Source organism: Natrix helvetica (genome assembly GCF_964273705.1).
Source record: "Natrix helvetica genome assembly, chromosome: Z".
Taxonomy (NCBI): Eukaryota; Metazoa; Chordata; class Lepidosauria; order Squamata; family Natricidae; genus Natrix; species Natrix helvetica.
Window position 1 is genome coordinate 35,948,809 of NC_138554.1, and position 14,783 is coordinate 35,963,591.

The 14,783-nt window shown below is 40.2% G+C and overlaps 1 protein-coding gene and 1 long non-coding RNA gene across 10 annotated transcripts in view; both read left to right on the top strand.

The window, feature by feature from the left end:
• The first annotated feature begins 462 nt into the window (after positions 1 to 462).
• On the top strand, positions 463 to 6,001 carry LOC309382041 (zinc finger protein CKR1-like). Of its 6 annotated transcripts, XM_081933487.1 has the most exons (5): positions 463 to 485; positions 917 to 1,058; positions 1,721 to 1,846; positions 2,421 to 3,252; positions 3,861 to 6,000. In XM_081933487.1, exons 3-5 carry the CDS (start codon positions 1,744 to 1,746, stop codon positions 3,937 to 3,939), a joined length of 1,014 nt encoding a protein of 337 aa, XP_081789613.1. In that variant the 5' UTR covers positions 463 to 485; positions 917 to 1,058; positions 1,721 to 1,743; the 3' UTR covers positions 3,940 to 6,000. The 6 variants fall into 6 exon arrangements, with proteins under 6 accessions (XP_081789613.1, XP_081789614.1, XP_081789618.1 ...); XM_081933488.1 differs by lacking the exons at positions 463 to 485; positions 917 to 1,058 and adding an exon at positions 749 to 860 and having other exon boundaries at positions 1,719 to 1,846; positions 3,861 to 6,001; XM_081933492.1 differs by lacking the exon at positions 463 to 485 and having other exon boundaries at positions 867 to 1,058.
• A 4,871-nt stretch (positions 6,002 to 10,872) lies between these two features.
• LOC309401099 overlaps positions 10,873 to 14,783 on the top strand; it is a 31,888-nt gene continuing 27,977 nt past the window's right edge. For all 4 annotated transcript variants that reach the window (XR_014176754.1, XR_014176755.1, XR_014176756.1 and 1 more), the window contains exons 1-2: positions 10,873 to 11,011; positions 13,222 to 13,298. This is a non-coding gene — a long non-coding RNA (uncharacterized lncRNA). The remainder of the gene's footprint in view (positions 11,012 to 13,221; positions 13,299 to 14,783) is intronic.

Consider the following 14,783-nt stretch of genomic DNA (forward strand, 5'->3'; position numbering starts at 1 on the left):
CTGCCTTTCTCATATTAATTGTATTTCTCAGAGGAACAAACCGATGAAATAAATCGAAATGGAATGTGATGTTGCCTGAATTTAATAAATAAAAAGTGATGGTACAGTTATTGTATGGCCTTTTCTGCCTCTCAGCAACTGGACAATTTATCAAAGAACTTGGCTCCTGCATGCAAGCATACCTTACTCCTATCACATCCACATTTTAATCAACTTTTGAAGCTGGATCATCCAAGTACAAATTGCTTCCTGGAACCCCAAGAAATGAATGCTTTTTGTTGGAGTGACCCACAACCCTTAAAACTTGGTTAAAGTGTAGGGAATGAATAAACAACCCAGCCCCATTCGATTAACAGATAATTGATCGATCATGTTCTACCGATGTAACAAATGACTTTATTGCCTCATTTGCACACACACCCCAAAACGCAACCTTTTGCATTTCGCTTCAAAGTTTGAACAGGCACCGCGCTGTGCAAAATAAGGTTTATCTCGTGTGTGTGTGTGTGTGTGTGTGAGACAGAGACAGAGAGAAAGCAACAATAGAGGCAGAGTTTTCTTCAACCCTTTCTATGGGATTTCACTCTCTTCTTGGGGGGGGGGATCCCCAAGGCTGGGTGGAAGGCTTCTGGCCGGTTCCCCCTCTTTTTTTTTTTCTGGGCTTGTTCCGCGTGCAAGGCAGAGGCGATGCTGCTAGAGGGCTCTGGCCATTGTCAAGAGAGAGAGAGAGAGAGAGAGAGAGAGAGAGAGAGAGTGAGAGCGCAAAGCGGCTGTTCTTTTCTTTGGCTGCCGCCACCGTTGCTGCTGCTGCTACTGCAACGCCTGCTGCCGCTGACGATTTTGGGGGCTGAACTTCCCAGGTCAGAACCAGAGAGAGCGAGTCCTGTTGTTGCTGTTTCTTCTTCTGCTTTCGTAGCAGCCGCCCGGAATCGACCCAGCCCGAGAGCCAGCAAGCCGCTGTACCAAATCGGGAAACGCGGAGTCTCGCCTTTATTTATTCTTCATTTGATAGGCAAGATTCTGAAGTCGGCAGCTCGGGGACTCAGAGTCGTTTTTAGGTAACTCGAGGTGATTGGGAGTGGGCACTGGCCAAAGTCCAGCCAGGCAACTTCCTCGGTGAGGCGGGAGGGAGGAGGGGGGGGGGGGAAACCTATCACTAACGAGAGGAGGCAAAGCGTGGCACTTTCTTCGGCGCCTCTTTCAAACAACAGTTGTGTCTCTCTCACCCCCCCCCCCCCCCATTACTTGCTGCTGTGAAATAGACTCACAATCAAGAGGCCTGGATTAAGAGGGCAAAGCAGTAAGAGCAACAACGCTTCCAGAACTGGAGAATGGCAGTTCTTAAGGATGAGTGCATGAGTAGGGAAATTCAGTTGGTGGAGTTTTCCTCCTAACAGCTCTTCCTGGGCCAGGAAAAGCTTCACCTGTTGAATTTCCAGACAATCTTAACAGTGCTAGGAAGTACAGCAAGACAGGTAAGTAGGACTGTTGTAGGATTGGCACAGACTACAATTCCCAATATCCCTGGTCATCAGTAATGTTGACTGGGGTTGATTGGCATTGCAATCCAACAACTAGTGGAGGGCACTTTATGGAGCCAGCAAACCAATGGCTAACTAGTGTGAAATCAGAATTGTTAGTACTGTGGCTGAAAGGCCCATCATTATAGGCCAACAGACTTAGTTTTGGCTTCTGAGCAGGGAAAATTATTCTTTCAGAGGCCAGAGCCTTCTGCAGAAGTGAATGATGTATTTTGCTGAGATACAGTGGGCCCTTCTGGACCCATGCCAGAGACCTGTCTACAGGGACATTGTGCAGGACAATTTTGGGACTCTACTGTCACTAGGTAAGGACTTTTATTTTTCTTTCTTTTCTTTTTAAATTATAATATTGAGGCTAATTTGAACTGAGAATCCCAAAACAAATTAGCATAATTACATTAGTTTTTTTGCTTTCAGAAAATGTTAAGCCTTTGAATTATTCATCAAGCAGGACAGATTCTGTAACATGGAAAATTGCATTATACTATGTTCACAAATGTCTCTGAATATTTATATAATTTCATAGCTTCTGGATCATTTCAAACATTCTTGTAGAATTTAATAGAATTCTGTGAGTTAGCCACCAAATGTCAGGAACTGGCAAAAACGGTTAGCACCTCCTGTTTGTGTCATCTTCTGTGTCACTGCTCAGATTTGAATGTGCCGAGAAGGTGTCTTAAGTTATACCATTAGCAGAGGGGAGAGGTATTTTTAAATAATCCTGATCCAGTTCTTCCACAGAGCCTGGGATAGGCAGTACAACTAAAAAATAAACCTGCAGCCTGGTAAAGTATCCACTACCTTCCTTAGAATAACACAGCATGAATGGCTGTTACTTCCCCACCACCACTGCTCGCTTCACTCTCTTTCTTTTGGCAGACGGAGGAACCATGAATACAAATTCACAGCCAGGCGGGCCTGAGGGTATGCAGAAGCAAGTCCAAGGGCGGCCTGAGGGCTCTGCCTATGGGGGACAGCCTTCAGCTGGGCAGCCGAGTGAAGAGGCAGGGAAAGGATGGGTGAAGCCACCTCTTCTTCCTCCAGTGACAAAACACAATGCCACCATCCCACCCCATGGAATTCATATGGGGCCTGGTCCCAGCCTGTGCATCCAGTGTGGAGAGAGCCTTGCCCAGACTCAGCATAGCCTTGTCCAGACTCCGCAGAGCCTTGGCCAGATCCAGCAGAGTCTTTCCCACACTCAGCAGAGCCTTGCCCAGCCTAAGAGATCTCTCTTCTCTGCTGATAAGCAATACCCCTGCTCCGATTGTGGGAAAAGCTTTGGCGTCAGCTCCCACCTTACGATTCATCGGAGAACTCACACTGGTGAAAAGCCCTACGAGTGCAATGACTGTGGAAAAAGTTTTAGCCAGAGCTCCACACTTGTCCTCCACCGTCGCATCCATACAGGAGAGAAGCCGTACAAGTGCACCGATTGTGGAAAGAGCTTTTCTGTTAGTTCCCATCTGACTAAACACCAACGAATCCACACAGGAGAGAAACCGTATGAGTGCCAGGTGTGTGGAAAAAGGTTCAGCCAGAGCTCCACCCTCATTCTTCACCAGAGGATCCATACAGGGGAAAGGCCTTATAAATGTGATGAATGTGGCAAGACCTTCAGTGTCAGCTCACACCTCACCATCCACCAGAGAATCCACACAGGAGAGAAACCATTCCGTTGCATGGAATGCGGGAAGAGTTTCCGACAAAGGTCTGGTCTTAGCACTCATCAGAAAACTCACATGATGCTTATGAGACCTTATAAGTGCCCACCTTAGAAAGTTGGACCCATAAGCCTATCTGCAAGTATCAACAAAATTCTCCATCACACACAGACACACACACACACACACACACACACACACACACACACACACACACACAAAATAACAGTTGGAAGGGACCTTGGAGGTCTTCTAGTCCAACCCCCTGCTTAGGCAGGAAACCCGACACCACTTCAGACAAATGGTTATCCAACATCTTAAAAAACTAACAGTGTCAGAGCATTCACAACTTCTAGAAGCAAGTTGTTCCCCTGATTAACTGTTCTGTCAGGAAATTTCACCTTAGTTCTAGGTTGCTTCTCTCCTTGATTAATTTCTACCCATTGCTTCTTGTCCTGCCCTCAGGTGCTTTGGAGAATAGCTAGATTCCCTCTTCTTTGTGGCAACCCTTGAGATATAGCAACACTGCTATCATGTCACCCTGAGTCCTTCTTTTCATTAAACTAGATATAGCCAATTCCAGTAACCATTCTTTATATGTGTTAGCCTCCAATCCCCTAATCATCTTTGTTGCTCTTCTCTGCACTCTTTCTAGAATCTCAACATCTCTTTTACATCGTGGTGACCAAAACTGGATGCAGTATTCCAATTGTGGCCTTACCAAGGCATTATAAAGTGGTATTAACACTTCTCATGATCTTAACACAGAAAGAGAGTTTTAAAAAATCAATACAGAGAAGCAAATTGACCACATAATTTCGCACTGAAAAGGCAGACTTCAGAAACTCAATTTCTTATACAAGTCTTATACAAATAAACATATTTTGCCTTAACTTTACTTTTGCTTTGTGATAGACACACTGCTGGATAGTGTGGAATTTTGATATGACACTTGAGCAAGTGAAAAGTAAAGTTCTCAACTGAATAAAGATCCAGAATTTACATCTATATGCAAGAACAAGGATGAATCAGGCCTGCTTGGAAGTTATATTACTCGATTAAATCCCTGCTCTTTGATATGCCTCTACAAATCCAGCTTCCCAGCATAGATGGTTGGTCTTTTCCCTGATACATTCTGCTCCATGAAGAGACTGTGGTTGGCGAAATAATCTTACTGAAACTTATGGGAAGCTTAGGATAATTGTGTTGCGAGGATGCTGCCCATCAGCCCACAAAAAAGTTACAGAGTTACAGGTATGTATCTTCAAAAAGGTACTTCAATTTCCACAATATTGAATATTGAATTTACCAAGTAGACCTACCACTTCCAATGTTAGTTTTTTGGAGAATGTCTGAAACGTGATTACACATCCTGATACACCAAACAGACAGTACTGGTAACGTGAAATCATCCTCTCATCATTTGTTCTCCTTCCTTGGGCAATGGCAAAATAATTCTTAAAGATTCACAAAGTATTTTAAAAGTGAAAGAACACACAAAAAAGGAGTGGGAAATGTGAATACCAGCAACTCCTGATCTCTTCACATCAGTGCTCTGCTATTTTGTAAACAGTTCCTTTAACCTAGTTGTTTCCCATTTCTACTATCATTTTTAAATGGCTGTTACTGTAATTGTTAGCTATTTTCTCTGTTGTATGACTGTGAGCCTCATTTGGGCCTGTGGTGTTAATTTGGAAGTGGGATAGCAATTTAATCAGTCATAATTAATAACTTCTTTCTGAAATGTTTGAAGGAGATACCATCTCCCCGGTTTACTGCCCCCTCCCCAATACATTTCCTCTGCATTTTAATTTAAAAGAGAAGAAGAGGATGTAGGCTAAAACTACAGAGCAAGACATTTCCTGAGATCTGGTCTGCCCTTTTGAAAAACCCAGAACTACAGGATATCAAAGCAGTACTTCCTGTGCTTATTCTGCTCCTCCTGATTTATCTTCAGTTTTTTTGCTTCAGCTAAGTGGCATTCTGAATAGAAAGAATATTGAACATGCCTACATTTATTTAGGGTTAAATGGGATCTCTGAATCTGTTTGCAAAGCCTGTCTCTTAACTGCATGAACCACATATAAATCATCTTTTGTCAACATCATGCGGACAAAATTATTTCTTCCATGTGTCTCCAAAACAGTAATAGCTGAAAATTACAGCAATCAAAATTCAACATATGTGGAAATCATCTGTTTGCATAAGTGCTACTATCAGAACTAGCAAAACTAAAGAATTAGAGAAAGTCCATTCTTGCTTTGTTTTGTGTGATAACCTGTTGTACCATTTTTGTAGCTTTAGAAGCTTTAGCAGCCATTTGTATTTCTTCATCAATAAATCTCTCGCTACAGTCTGAACCTGTGTATGACTTCACTGAAATATAATTAAATTTCAAAGAATTGCATGAAAGCATTTTGTAGGCTTATTTTTAAATGATTGCCGGCAGAAGTATTTTTTTTTTTTTAAATAAGATTTGTATCTGGATTTTCTAGCCGAAGCAGTTAGCAATCGAATATAACAAATAGACCCAACTGAAAAAAATAGAATATGATTGCAAACATAATTATAGTACTGCATTGAATTTGCTTCCTCATCTGAAACAAAATATTTAGAACAAATAATTAAAAAAATGCCTTCTCAAGAAGTTCTCTTTAATTGCAAAAACAAAAGGACTTTGCACTGATTATTCTGTGAGCGATATTTCATAAAGCAGCTCATAACTTCCTGCTTTTTGTAGCCATCTAGTAAATCTGGATTTTTGCAGATAAGACACAATTGAGATGAGAACTATAATTGCTGTTTTTCATTACTTAAAAGTCTTTCCCTCCTTGTAATGAAGGAGACAAATCTTATCTTGGTATATATTAAATATAACTTTTCTTATTTCTCTTCATAGAACAAAACCGACTCTAATAATTGTGGTGTGTAGTTTTAATAATTTGTGTGTTGGGACAGCTCCTTTTTCTAATAAATGTATTGTGGGTGGGGAGATAAGAACATGTGATTGTGTCACTTTAAACTCCCCAAAAGATAAAAAATGCATCCCTTTCATATGTTTTGAATTATAACACAATCACCTTCAGTCATTAATGGTAAGAGTTCATCGAAATTTTAATCCAAAACTTTAGGAATTCACAAAATAATCTCTCCCGGTGAAAGTAGAAACATTGTTATTAACTCTAATATAAACACTAGTTAATATGACCTATTTCAAAGCAATTGGGTGGGTGGGGGGAGGTATCCAACCTGGATGGTTGAGGAATTCTGGGAATTGAAGTCCACAAGTCTTAAAGTGGCCCAAGTTGGATACTTCTGCTATAGGAGAACAAACTAATCATTGTCAAAGTCCTTGGTTATAGGTGCACAATACACACACGCACACACACACTAAATTTTTTCTCTGGAATAACTTGTTTTTTAATCTCTGGAATAACTTGTTTTTTAAAAAACAGACAAGTTCTCATGTTATCAGTTTTCATGTTATCAGTTGACCATGTCAATTTCCACAGTAGTCTGCAGCCTGTGTCCAGAATCTCAGTTTGGGAAATGATAAAATATTTATTACTTGTTGATCTCAGTTTAATTACCAAATTAACCCAAAAGGAAGACTACTGAATTTAAGATTACCCATCTCCCTAAAATATAAATTTGCCAGAAAAACATAGTGTGTCCCTATTACAGTATTTTCAGTGCATCTATGGTGACATTTCATTTTTAAAGATAAATTATTGCATAAAGATAAAAAAAAATATATTCAGATGAATACAAAACTGCAATTCTCCCATCAGATAGTTTGTAATTTTCTTTCCCCATGGATGTGGCATTATTACAAATACTATTTTCCTCCCTTTAAAAATAGCACAACAGTTCTTTTTGAATTTAATATTGTCTATTCACACAAGTTTCCTGATGAAATTCATGGGATATGTAAAAAATTTCAAGCAATGGCAAAACCAAAAAACCCCAACAATTTTCAGGAAAAGAATGGCTGGGAAAGAATAACAGAAAGACAGCTGGTACCTTGACTTTTCTGGGAGATCTTATGGCTGTGATGCTCCAAATATTAATTCTACAGCATAGATTAAAAACAATTAAACGTCAGGAGGAGGTGAGTTCAATGCTAGGTAGAGGCAGATGTAGGGTCTCCTGCTTGGGCAGTGGGTTGGACTAGATGACCTGCAATGTCCCTTCCAATTCTGTTAATCTGATAACCAAAATTCAAAAACTCTTTTGGCTGAAGGAATGTGGAAGATCTATTTCAACAATATCAGCCAAACAAACAGGAATACTTTAAAGAAAAAGGGGGAGGAGAAAGAATTACCTAAGTTCCATTGAACAAAAAAAGGTAAAATTTCTACGTAGTTGTATTGTAAAAATTAGCTATTTTAGTAGCTATGGAAATTGAGCTGTAAAACCATCTAATTTTCTAAGAAACTGTCATTCTTGTTTCTTTGTGGTGCCATAGCCCTAGGTGAAATTCTATAGAAATTAATGTAAATCACATTTTATTTATTGCCAAGTTACACAGAGCCACAATATATCAGATTATAAATAAGTAAAAGTGGCTGACTTTTGAAAAAAGACTGGCAATATGCAATTCCTATTTGAAAACTTTATTTAAAAGTTTGATAAAATGATAATGATTGTAGAAAATGTTTCGATATATCTAACCATATATTAATCAGACTCACAAAAGGAATGTAATTTGAAAGCAGTAGATTTGCTGAAAAGAAATAAGGAATCTACAGGCCTAATGCTTGCAGACTTAGAACTAACTTGAGTTGATTTGACCCCTCTTTGAAGTTCAAGCCTACATTCCTTCACAACATCAAAAATCTGACTGAGTAGACGGGATAAATTGCTTTTCCCTATGAAAATCAAAGGTGATTAATGGATGGATTTATCACATTTAACTGCAAAATAATTTCATCTGGACTTTTGGGGGACCAATTTTGGAAATTGGACCTATTATATTTAACCAGAGAAAAATTGATAAGAAATGATATTAAGAAATAAAGATAGATATTTGATCCAGAATGAATCATGGCTATCTTCTGGAGTGATTTGGGATATATAAGTTCGTGTAGTAAATTTTCTACAAATTGATTACAATAACAGTTTGTTAACAGAGGTTTTGAAATTTTAATCTGTTACAGCTATGTGTTACAACTATGCTATTATTTCAGAATGCTTAATATTAGTAAAGTATTAGTAAAAACAGATTTTAAGTTCAAATGTTTTATTTGCTTAGCCATTTTCTTAAACAATGTCTTCATCTTGTTCTGTGATTGAATGATCTCCTTGTAGGTAAGACTAGAATTTCTTCATCAGTAAGTATCTCAAATAGTCTTCAATGAATGGATGGCTGGTTCATACAAATATGGCCCACTAGCTGGATACCCGTGCTTCGCAACAAAACTATATGATCGGGCAATGCAGGAGAAATCCGGTTCAATCCGTTGGTTCAGTGGTGGTTGGTGATTAAAACACATAAGGAAATATCACTCCACCTGACTTGTGTCCGGAAGCAGTGCTATAGGTGGTAGGCGCAGAAATTTTGGTGAGGTACCAAAGTTTAGTACTGTAAGGAGCCCCAGACTGCTCCTGAGTGAAGGAGTGGGATGCTTGCCAGTTTGAACTGAGGTAACGGAATTTGAGACAACTGGCAGTTGGAACAGAGTTTTTTTCAGGTGGCGAGGGGGAGTAGAACTCCTTAACATCAGGGTGTATCAATTACTGTATAAAAATACTAATGATCTGATTATCATTTCAAAAAATGCTTTCTTCGCTAGCACCTAGAAGACAAGAGGAACATATGTGCCAAATTTCAAGTTTGTAGGCTTTACGATTCTGGAGATTTTGTGATGAGTGAATGGTACTTGGCTTATAGATAGATAGACGGATGTATGTATGTATGTATGTATGTATGGATAGATAGATGATAGACAGACAGACAGACAGAATAACGGAGTTGGAAGGGACCATTACCCTCTATTCAAGCAGGAAACCCTATAACATGGTTGTCAAACTCCCGGCCCAGGGGCCAGATATGTCACATACTGGCCATGCCTATGCCCAGTTTAGCGAAGGGGGGGGGGGAAAGTCCCAATACGTCACATGACAATGTGATGACATAAGTTTGACACCCCTGCTCTATAAAATTTCAGATAAATGATTGTCCAACCTCTTCTTAAAAACCTCTAAATTAATTTAGAATTTCAGATTATTTCATGGTCGCACATTTGTTTTTTAAAAGTGTAGCTGAATATATTTCTGATTCAGCCATGAAAAATTCCTAAGTATAATCTAGTGAAGACACCATTTGGGGAAAGATGTATTAGCTGCAATAAAGTATCTAAAATAAAATCGGTATTCTACACATGGGGTGCCTGAATCTATATAATTCAGAGAACTACAGGTTGGTCAACCACATCTTAACTTACTGTGCAAGCCCAACCAGAATAGTTAATTATTTGTTGTGTCATATAAGCATAGACCATTGGATTAACTGAAAAACTATTTGTGCGGTTGTGCTATCAGTTCTTTGAACAAATTAAGAGTTTTTATTCAAGAAGACTAACGGTGGCTCAGTGGCTAAGACGCTGAGCTTGTCAATCCGAAAGGTGGGCAATATGGCAGTGCAAATCCCTAGTGCCACGTAATGGAGTGAGCTCCCATTATTGGTCCCAGCTTCTACCAACCTAGCAGTTCGAAAGCATGTAAAAAATGCAAGTAGAAAAATAGGAACCACTTTGGTGGGAAGGTAACAGCGTTCCATGCGTCTTCGGCATTTAGTCATGCCGGCCATATGACCACAGAGACATCTCCAGACAGCGCTGGCTCTTCGGCTTTGAAACGGAGATGAGCACTGCCCCTTAGAGTTGGGAACATCTAGCATATATGTGCAAGGGGAACTTTTATCTTTTATTCAAAAAGCAAATGAACAAGCTCAAATTATCCTAATTTGGATACATTATGATAAGACCCAGTTCCCTTAGGAAAGTCGTAAGGCTTGGGCAGAGAGAAGAAAAGCGGATGACCAGGAGAATGGATGGACTTGGTTACAATTGGGGGAGGGTGAGAGAGACAGACTTTGGAAGCCATCACCCTGAAGAGGTAGAGTTGACTGTTAGCAACAATATGACATTAACAGTCAAAATAGCTATGAGTGTATGTGTGTATCCATATATTAAAGGTGAAGTTTAGAACTTTTTTTTTTCAAATGTAACTTGCAATTCTTTCTGTAAAACCATTATTACCTTCGAGTAAATACCAAACGTCCGGGGAAGCGAAAGAAACCTTTATTGTATCTATGGAGATGCTAAAACCGCATAGGTCTAGAAATAAATCTGCCATTTGCTTAGGAAATTTCTCTTTTAAAAATTCAAGTTTTTTTTTAAAATGCTCCCTTTTGCTTTAATGCTTTGGAAATGGGCACACGGGTCGGTGACGCCTTGCAAGGGAAACCACGTCAGTAAATAAATAGAATCCGCTCGCTCGACAGTTCCCAATTTTGCAGATTGAGAAAGGCGATTTGTTCTCTGATTTTCCTGGAAATATATTTATGGAGAGCAGCAAGGGTTAAAACCATAGATCAATTCAGGTTCCCCTTTCTTGCCTGTAGCTAGAGCGGTTAGCTCTTCCGATTCTGGGCTAGAAATGATTCAATTCCTGTCGTTTCTTCTTGCAGTCCCGCCCTAAATAATTTCTAACGCAGATTCTGAGCGTCGCGAAATCCGATCTCTCCTTGTGTTTGGAGTTGGGAGGTAACAAAATCAAGCCATCTTTGAGCGGAGAAATGAGGTCAGAAGCTGAGCGTTCGGAGGAGTGGCCAGGTGTAAAATAGCAAAGAGGGACAGGAAAGCTTTCCCATCTTGTGCATGGAAGTATACTAGTGCGGTGCACGGAGCATACACTCTGCGCACTCAAGGATGGATAAAAAAATTTAAGAACAGAGGATGCAGGGCCGTCGGATCTATTATAGCGGAGAAAAATCACCCTGTATTGAGGATGCTTTAATGCGGGATTTCTCAACCTCAAAATCTTCAAGGCTCAGAATTCACCAGCGCCAACACTGATTTGGGGGATTCTCTTCATGAGGTCAACACATCATAAAGTTTTTAAGGTTGAGAAACCCTGATTTAACAAGAAACTCTTATCTCTCCATCACACCCCAGAAACACTTGCCATTCATCAGCTACAGTATTTCACTTAAAAATACCAGATCTGTTTTCAGAACCTTTAAGTTGTGGCCAGGAAATCAAGCTTTTTTTTTAATGTTGTTGAGTGAGTGCAAGAGTGTATTTTATCCCATCATTACTATTTTATTTTATTTTATTTTATTTATTTATAATTGAATTTATATTGCCGCCTATTCGCTCGTGGCGACTCAAAGTGGCTTACAAAGTATAAACCCCCATTTAAAACAGTAGAATAATAAAAAGACTCCAATAAATTAATATAATAAAATCACCTCCACGACAGCAGATCACATGAACCATTTAATGGGTTCCATCCCGCTCTGGATTCCCCAGGCCCACTGGCAGAACCAGGTCTTCAATGCCTTCGGAAAGAGAATTAGAGTGGGGGCCATTCTAATCTCTGTGGGAATGATGTTCCAGAGAGGGAGCCACCACAGAGAAGGCCCTTCTTCTGGATCCCACCAGATGTATCTCCCTGGGGGATGGGATCTGCAGCATCCCCTGCCTCCCCGCTCTAATGGATCAGGTAGATGTGATTGGCAAAAGATGGTCCCTCAGATAACTTGGTCCCAAGCCATGAAGGGCTTTAAAGGTGACAACCAGCACCTTGAATTGCACCCAGAAGCAAATTGGCAGCCAATGCAGCTCCCACAGGAGAGGTGATACATGTGCACACCAGGGTCTGTACAAAACCATGTGGGCCACCGCATTTTGCACCAACTGGAACTTCCGGATGCTCTTCAAGGGCAGCCCCATGTATTGAAGGTAAATTGAAGGTAGCTTTCCTTTCTCTCAAAGGAAATTAAGGCACAGCTTTGAGGGCAACGATGAGGCCCAGGGCAGGTTTATGTCCAAATCCTATGACTATCACTAAGTGTTGTATCTTATGATTTATCTATTTTTACGATGACTATGATCATGACTTATCACTTACAGCTTTTATATACACTGAGAGTTTATGCACCAAAGAGAAGCTCCTTGTATGTCCAATCGCACTTGGCCAACAAAGAATTATATTCTATTCAGATGTCCTCTGTTTAATCTATTAACTGCCACAGCTGTTAGAACTGCCTTCATCATGTTCATCCCAGATTGGGACCAGATAAGTTTCTGGATGCAAAGATGTACCGTATGCAACTTCCCCAATGAGATGGTAGCTTGCCATCAGTTGAGCAGCCAGGAGCCTGCGTTGTTTTGGGGAATACAGGGCTAAATTAAGTACAAGTATTCCTTGACCTACAGCAATTTGGTTAGTGATCATTCAAAGATACAACAGCACTGAAAAAGTGACTTGTGACTCTTTTTCACACTTATGACCATTGGAGCATCCCCATGGTCAACTGACTCATATTTATGATGGTTTCAGTGTTCCAGAGTCATATGATCACCTTTTGCTACCTTCTGACAAGCAAAATCAATAGGGAAGCCAGATTCACTTTACAACTCTGTTACTAAACAACTGAAGTGGTTCACTTAACAACTGTGGGGAGAAAAGTTGTAAAACAGGAGAAACTTACTTAACAACTGTTTACTTCTGATTCCATTTTGGTAAAGTTCAGGGAGTGATATGAAACCTTCCAGTCTTGTGGTGCTTTCATCTTGACCCATTTGTGAAACTTTATGTGAGATACTTCATCCATCCTAGCCCTTTGGTGATTTCTTGACACTAATATTTTCTTTTAAAGATAATCCACAAAGTAAGGTATTTTTTTTAAAATGAAATATCCATGAAGTATCCAAATTATAAATCCATTTGTAGGTAACACTTCATCTGTAAATACGTAACTCATCCTTATCCATACCTTCATTTAGGCCCAGCCTTTTATGCCACTGGAAATGCAGAGTCTCTGCTTTGATGGAAGGATATTATACAACCCTCCTTTTCTTTGGTAAGGTAATTTGAATTCTAAGTTTTTGAACTTGGGAAATATTATAATGCTATTTTGGGTGATTCTTAATCCATATTGGTTTGGAAGCCTAGCTGTAGTGGAATGTGTTAAAAGGAAAGTCATATCTTTAAAAGAAAGACATAACTAAAGTAACCAACTATTTCTGGATATTCTCCCCTATGTATTCCTCTGGAGAGATAATGTATCTCGGGGCAATTCCTCACCCTACTTTTTTGTTTAGCTATTTTTGCTTTAAGATGTCCATAAAGTTTTGAAATGACTTTTTGTTCCATCCTCACAACAGTGGTTGTTAACTGATAATGATCAATTGATGTGCTATGTTGACTAGTTAAAGAAGGAATTATTGCATTGCCATTGTCTTTCTCATGTATCTCAAAGGTTCTCAGATGGTATAGTGTTGTGACCCCTCTAAAATAATAAATGGTTTTATGTGGCAAACTCTCTCCACCCCAGCAATTAAAAAAATACAGAATTTCAGGCTGCATTCTGATAGATCTGTCTGGACAAGCCACTGTTGTATATTCAGGCAGTGATCCTGAACTAAATGTGCCAGCCAGTATATCTAATCTGGATTACTATCCAAACTTATTCCCTGGACATTTAGAAGCTTTTTACCTTCTTTCTGGAGTGTGTTATAGCCTGCTGCTGAGTCTGGTCTAGGCAGTTTGAGCATTGAATCTCTTCTACTTCTTGGATGAAGGTGATACCTGCTCAGGATGCCTGGAATGGGTGCACAGGCTCTGTGCTAGAAATCAGCATAGCCATCCTCGCCATTTTTTAGGCACAAAATGGGCGTTGGTCCTTACCTGATATGGTCATTTTCTGATAGAGTAGAGACAGCAGCCAGACTGGGTATGCTCCGTCCATTAACCAATCGGACCAAGTCTACACTTATGATGTCATCGGGCCCTTGTGGCTCCTCCCCAGTTTCAAATGAAGGAAAACTATAGACTCAAGTGAGAATTGTGAGCAAAAAGTGAAAGTCCATAGTCACTGTATCTCTCTCTCTCTCCTCCGCACAAGGAATCCCCTCGCGTGACCCATACCAGGGCGGGGCTGGCTGCTGTCTCTACCAGAAAATGAGTGTATCAGGTAAGGACCAACTCCCATTTTCCTGTTATCGTAGAGACAGACTGGGACGTACCAAAGACTGGACTGTCCACTAGGGTGGGAAATTGTAAAAAAGGTCCGTTAGGGCACAAGCACTTGTTGCAGCACCCTGTGCCCAAAGGCCGCATCAGCCAACGCATACTTGTTCAACTTCTTCTCTGGAAAACTTCTTCCAAGGTGGCTTGAGTGGATCAAGCCGCAGATGTCGCAGCGCTGCATGTAGAGTGAGCTGTAATGTTTGCAGGGACCTGTATGGATTGAAGTTCATAAGACAGTTTAATACAGGCTCTTATCCAGCGCCCCAGACTAGACGATGAAGCCTTGGTACCCAAGGAGGCCTGGCGAAAGGAGATG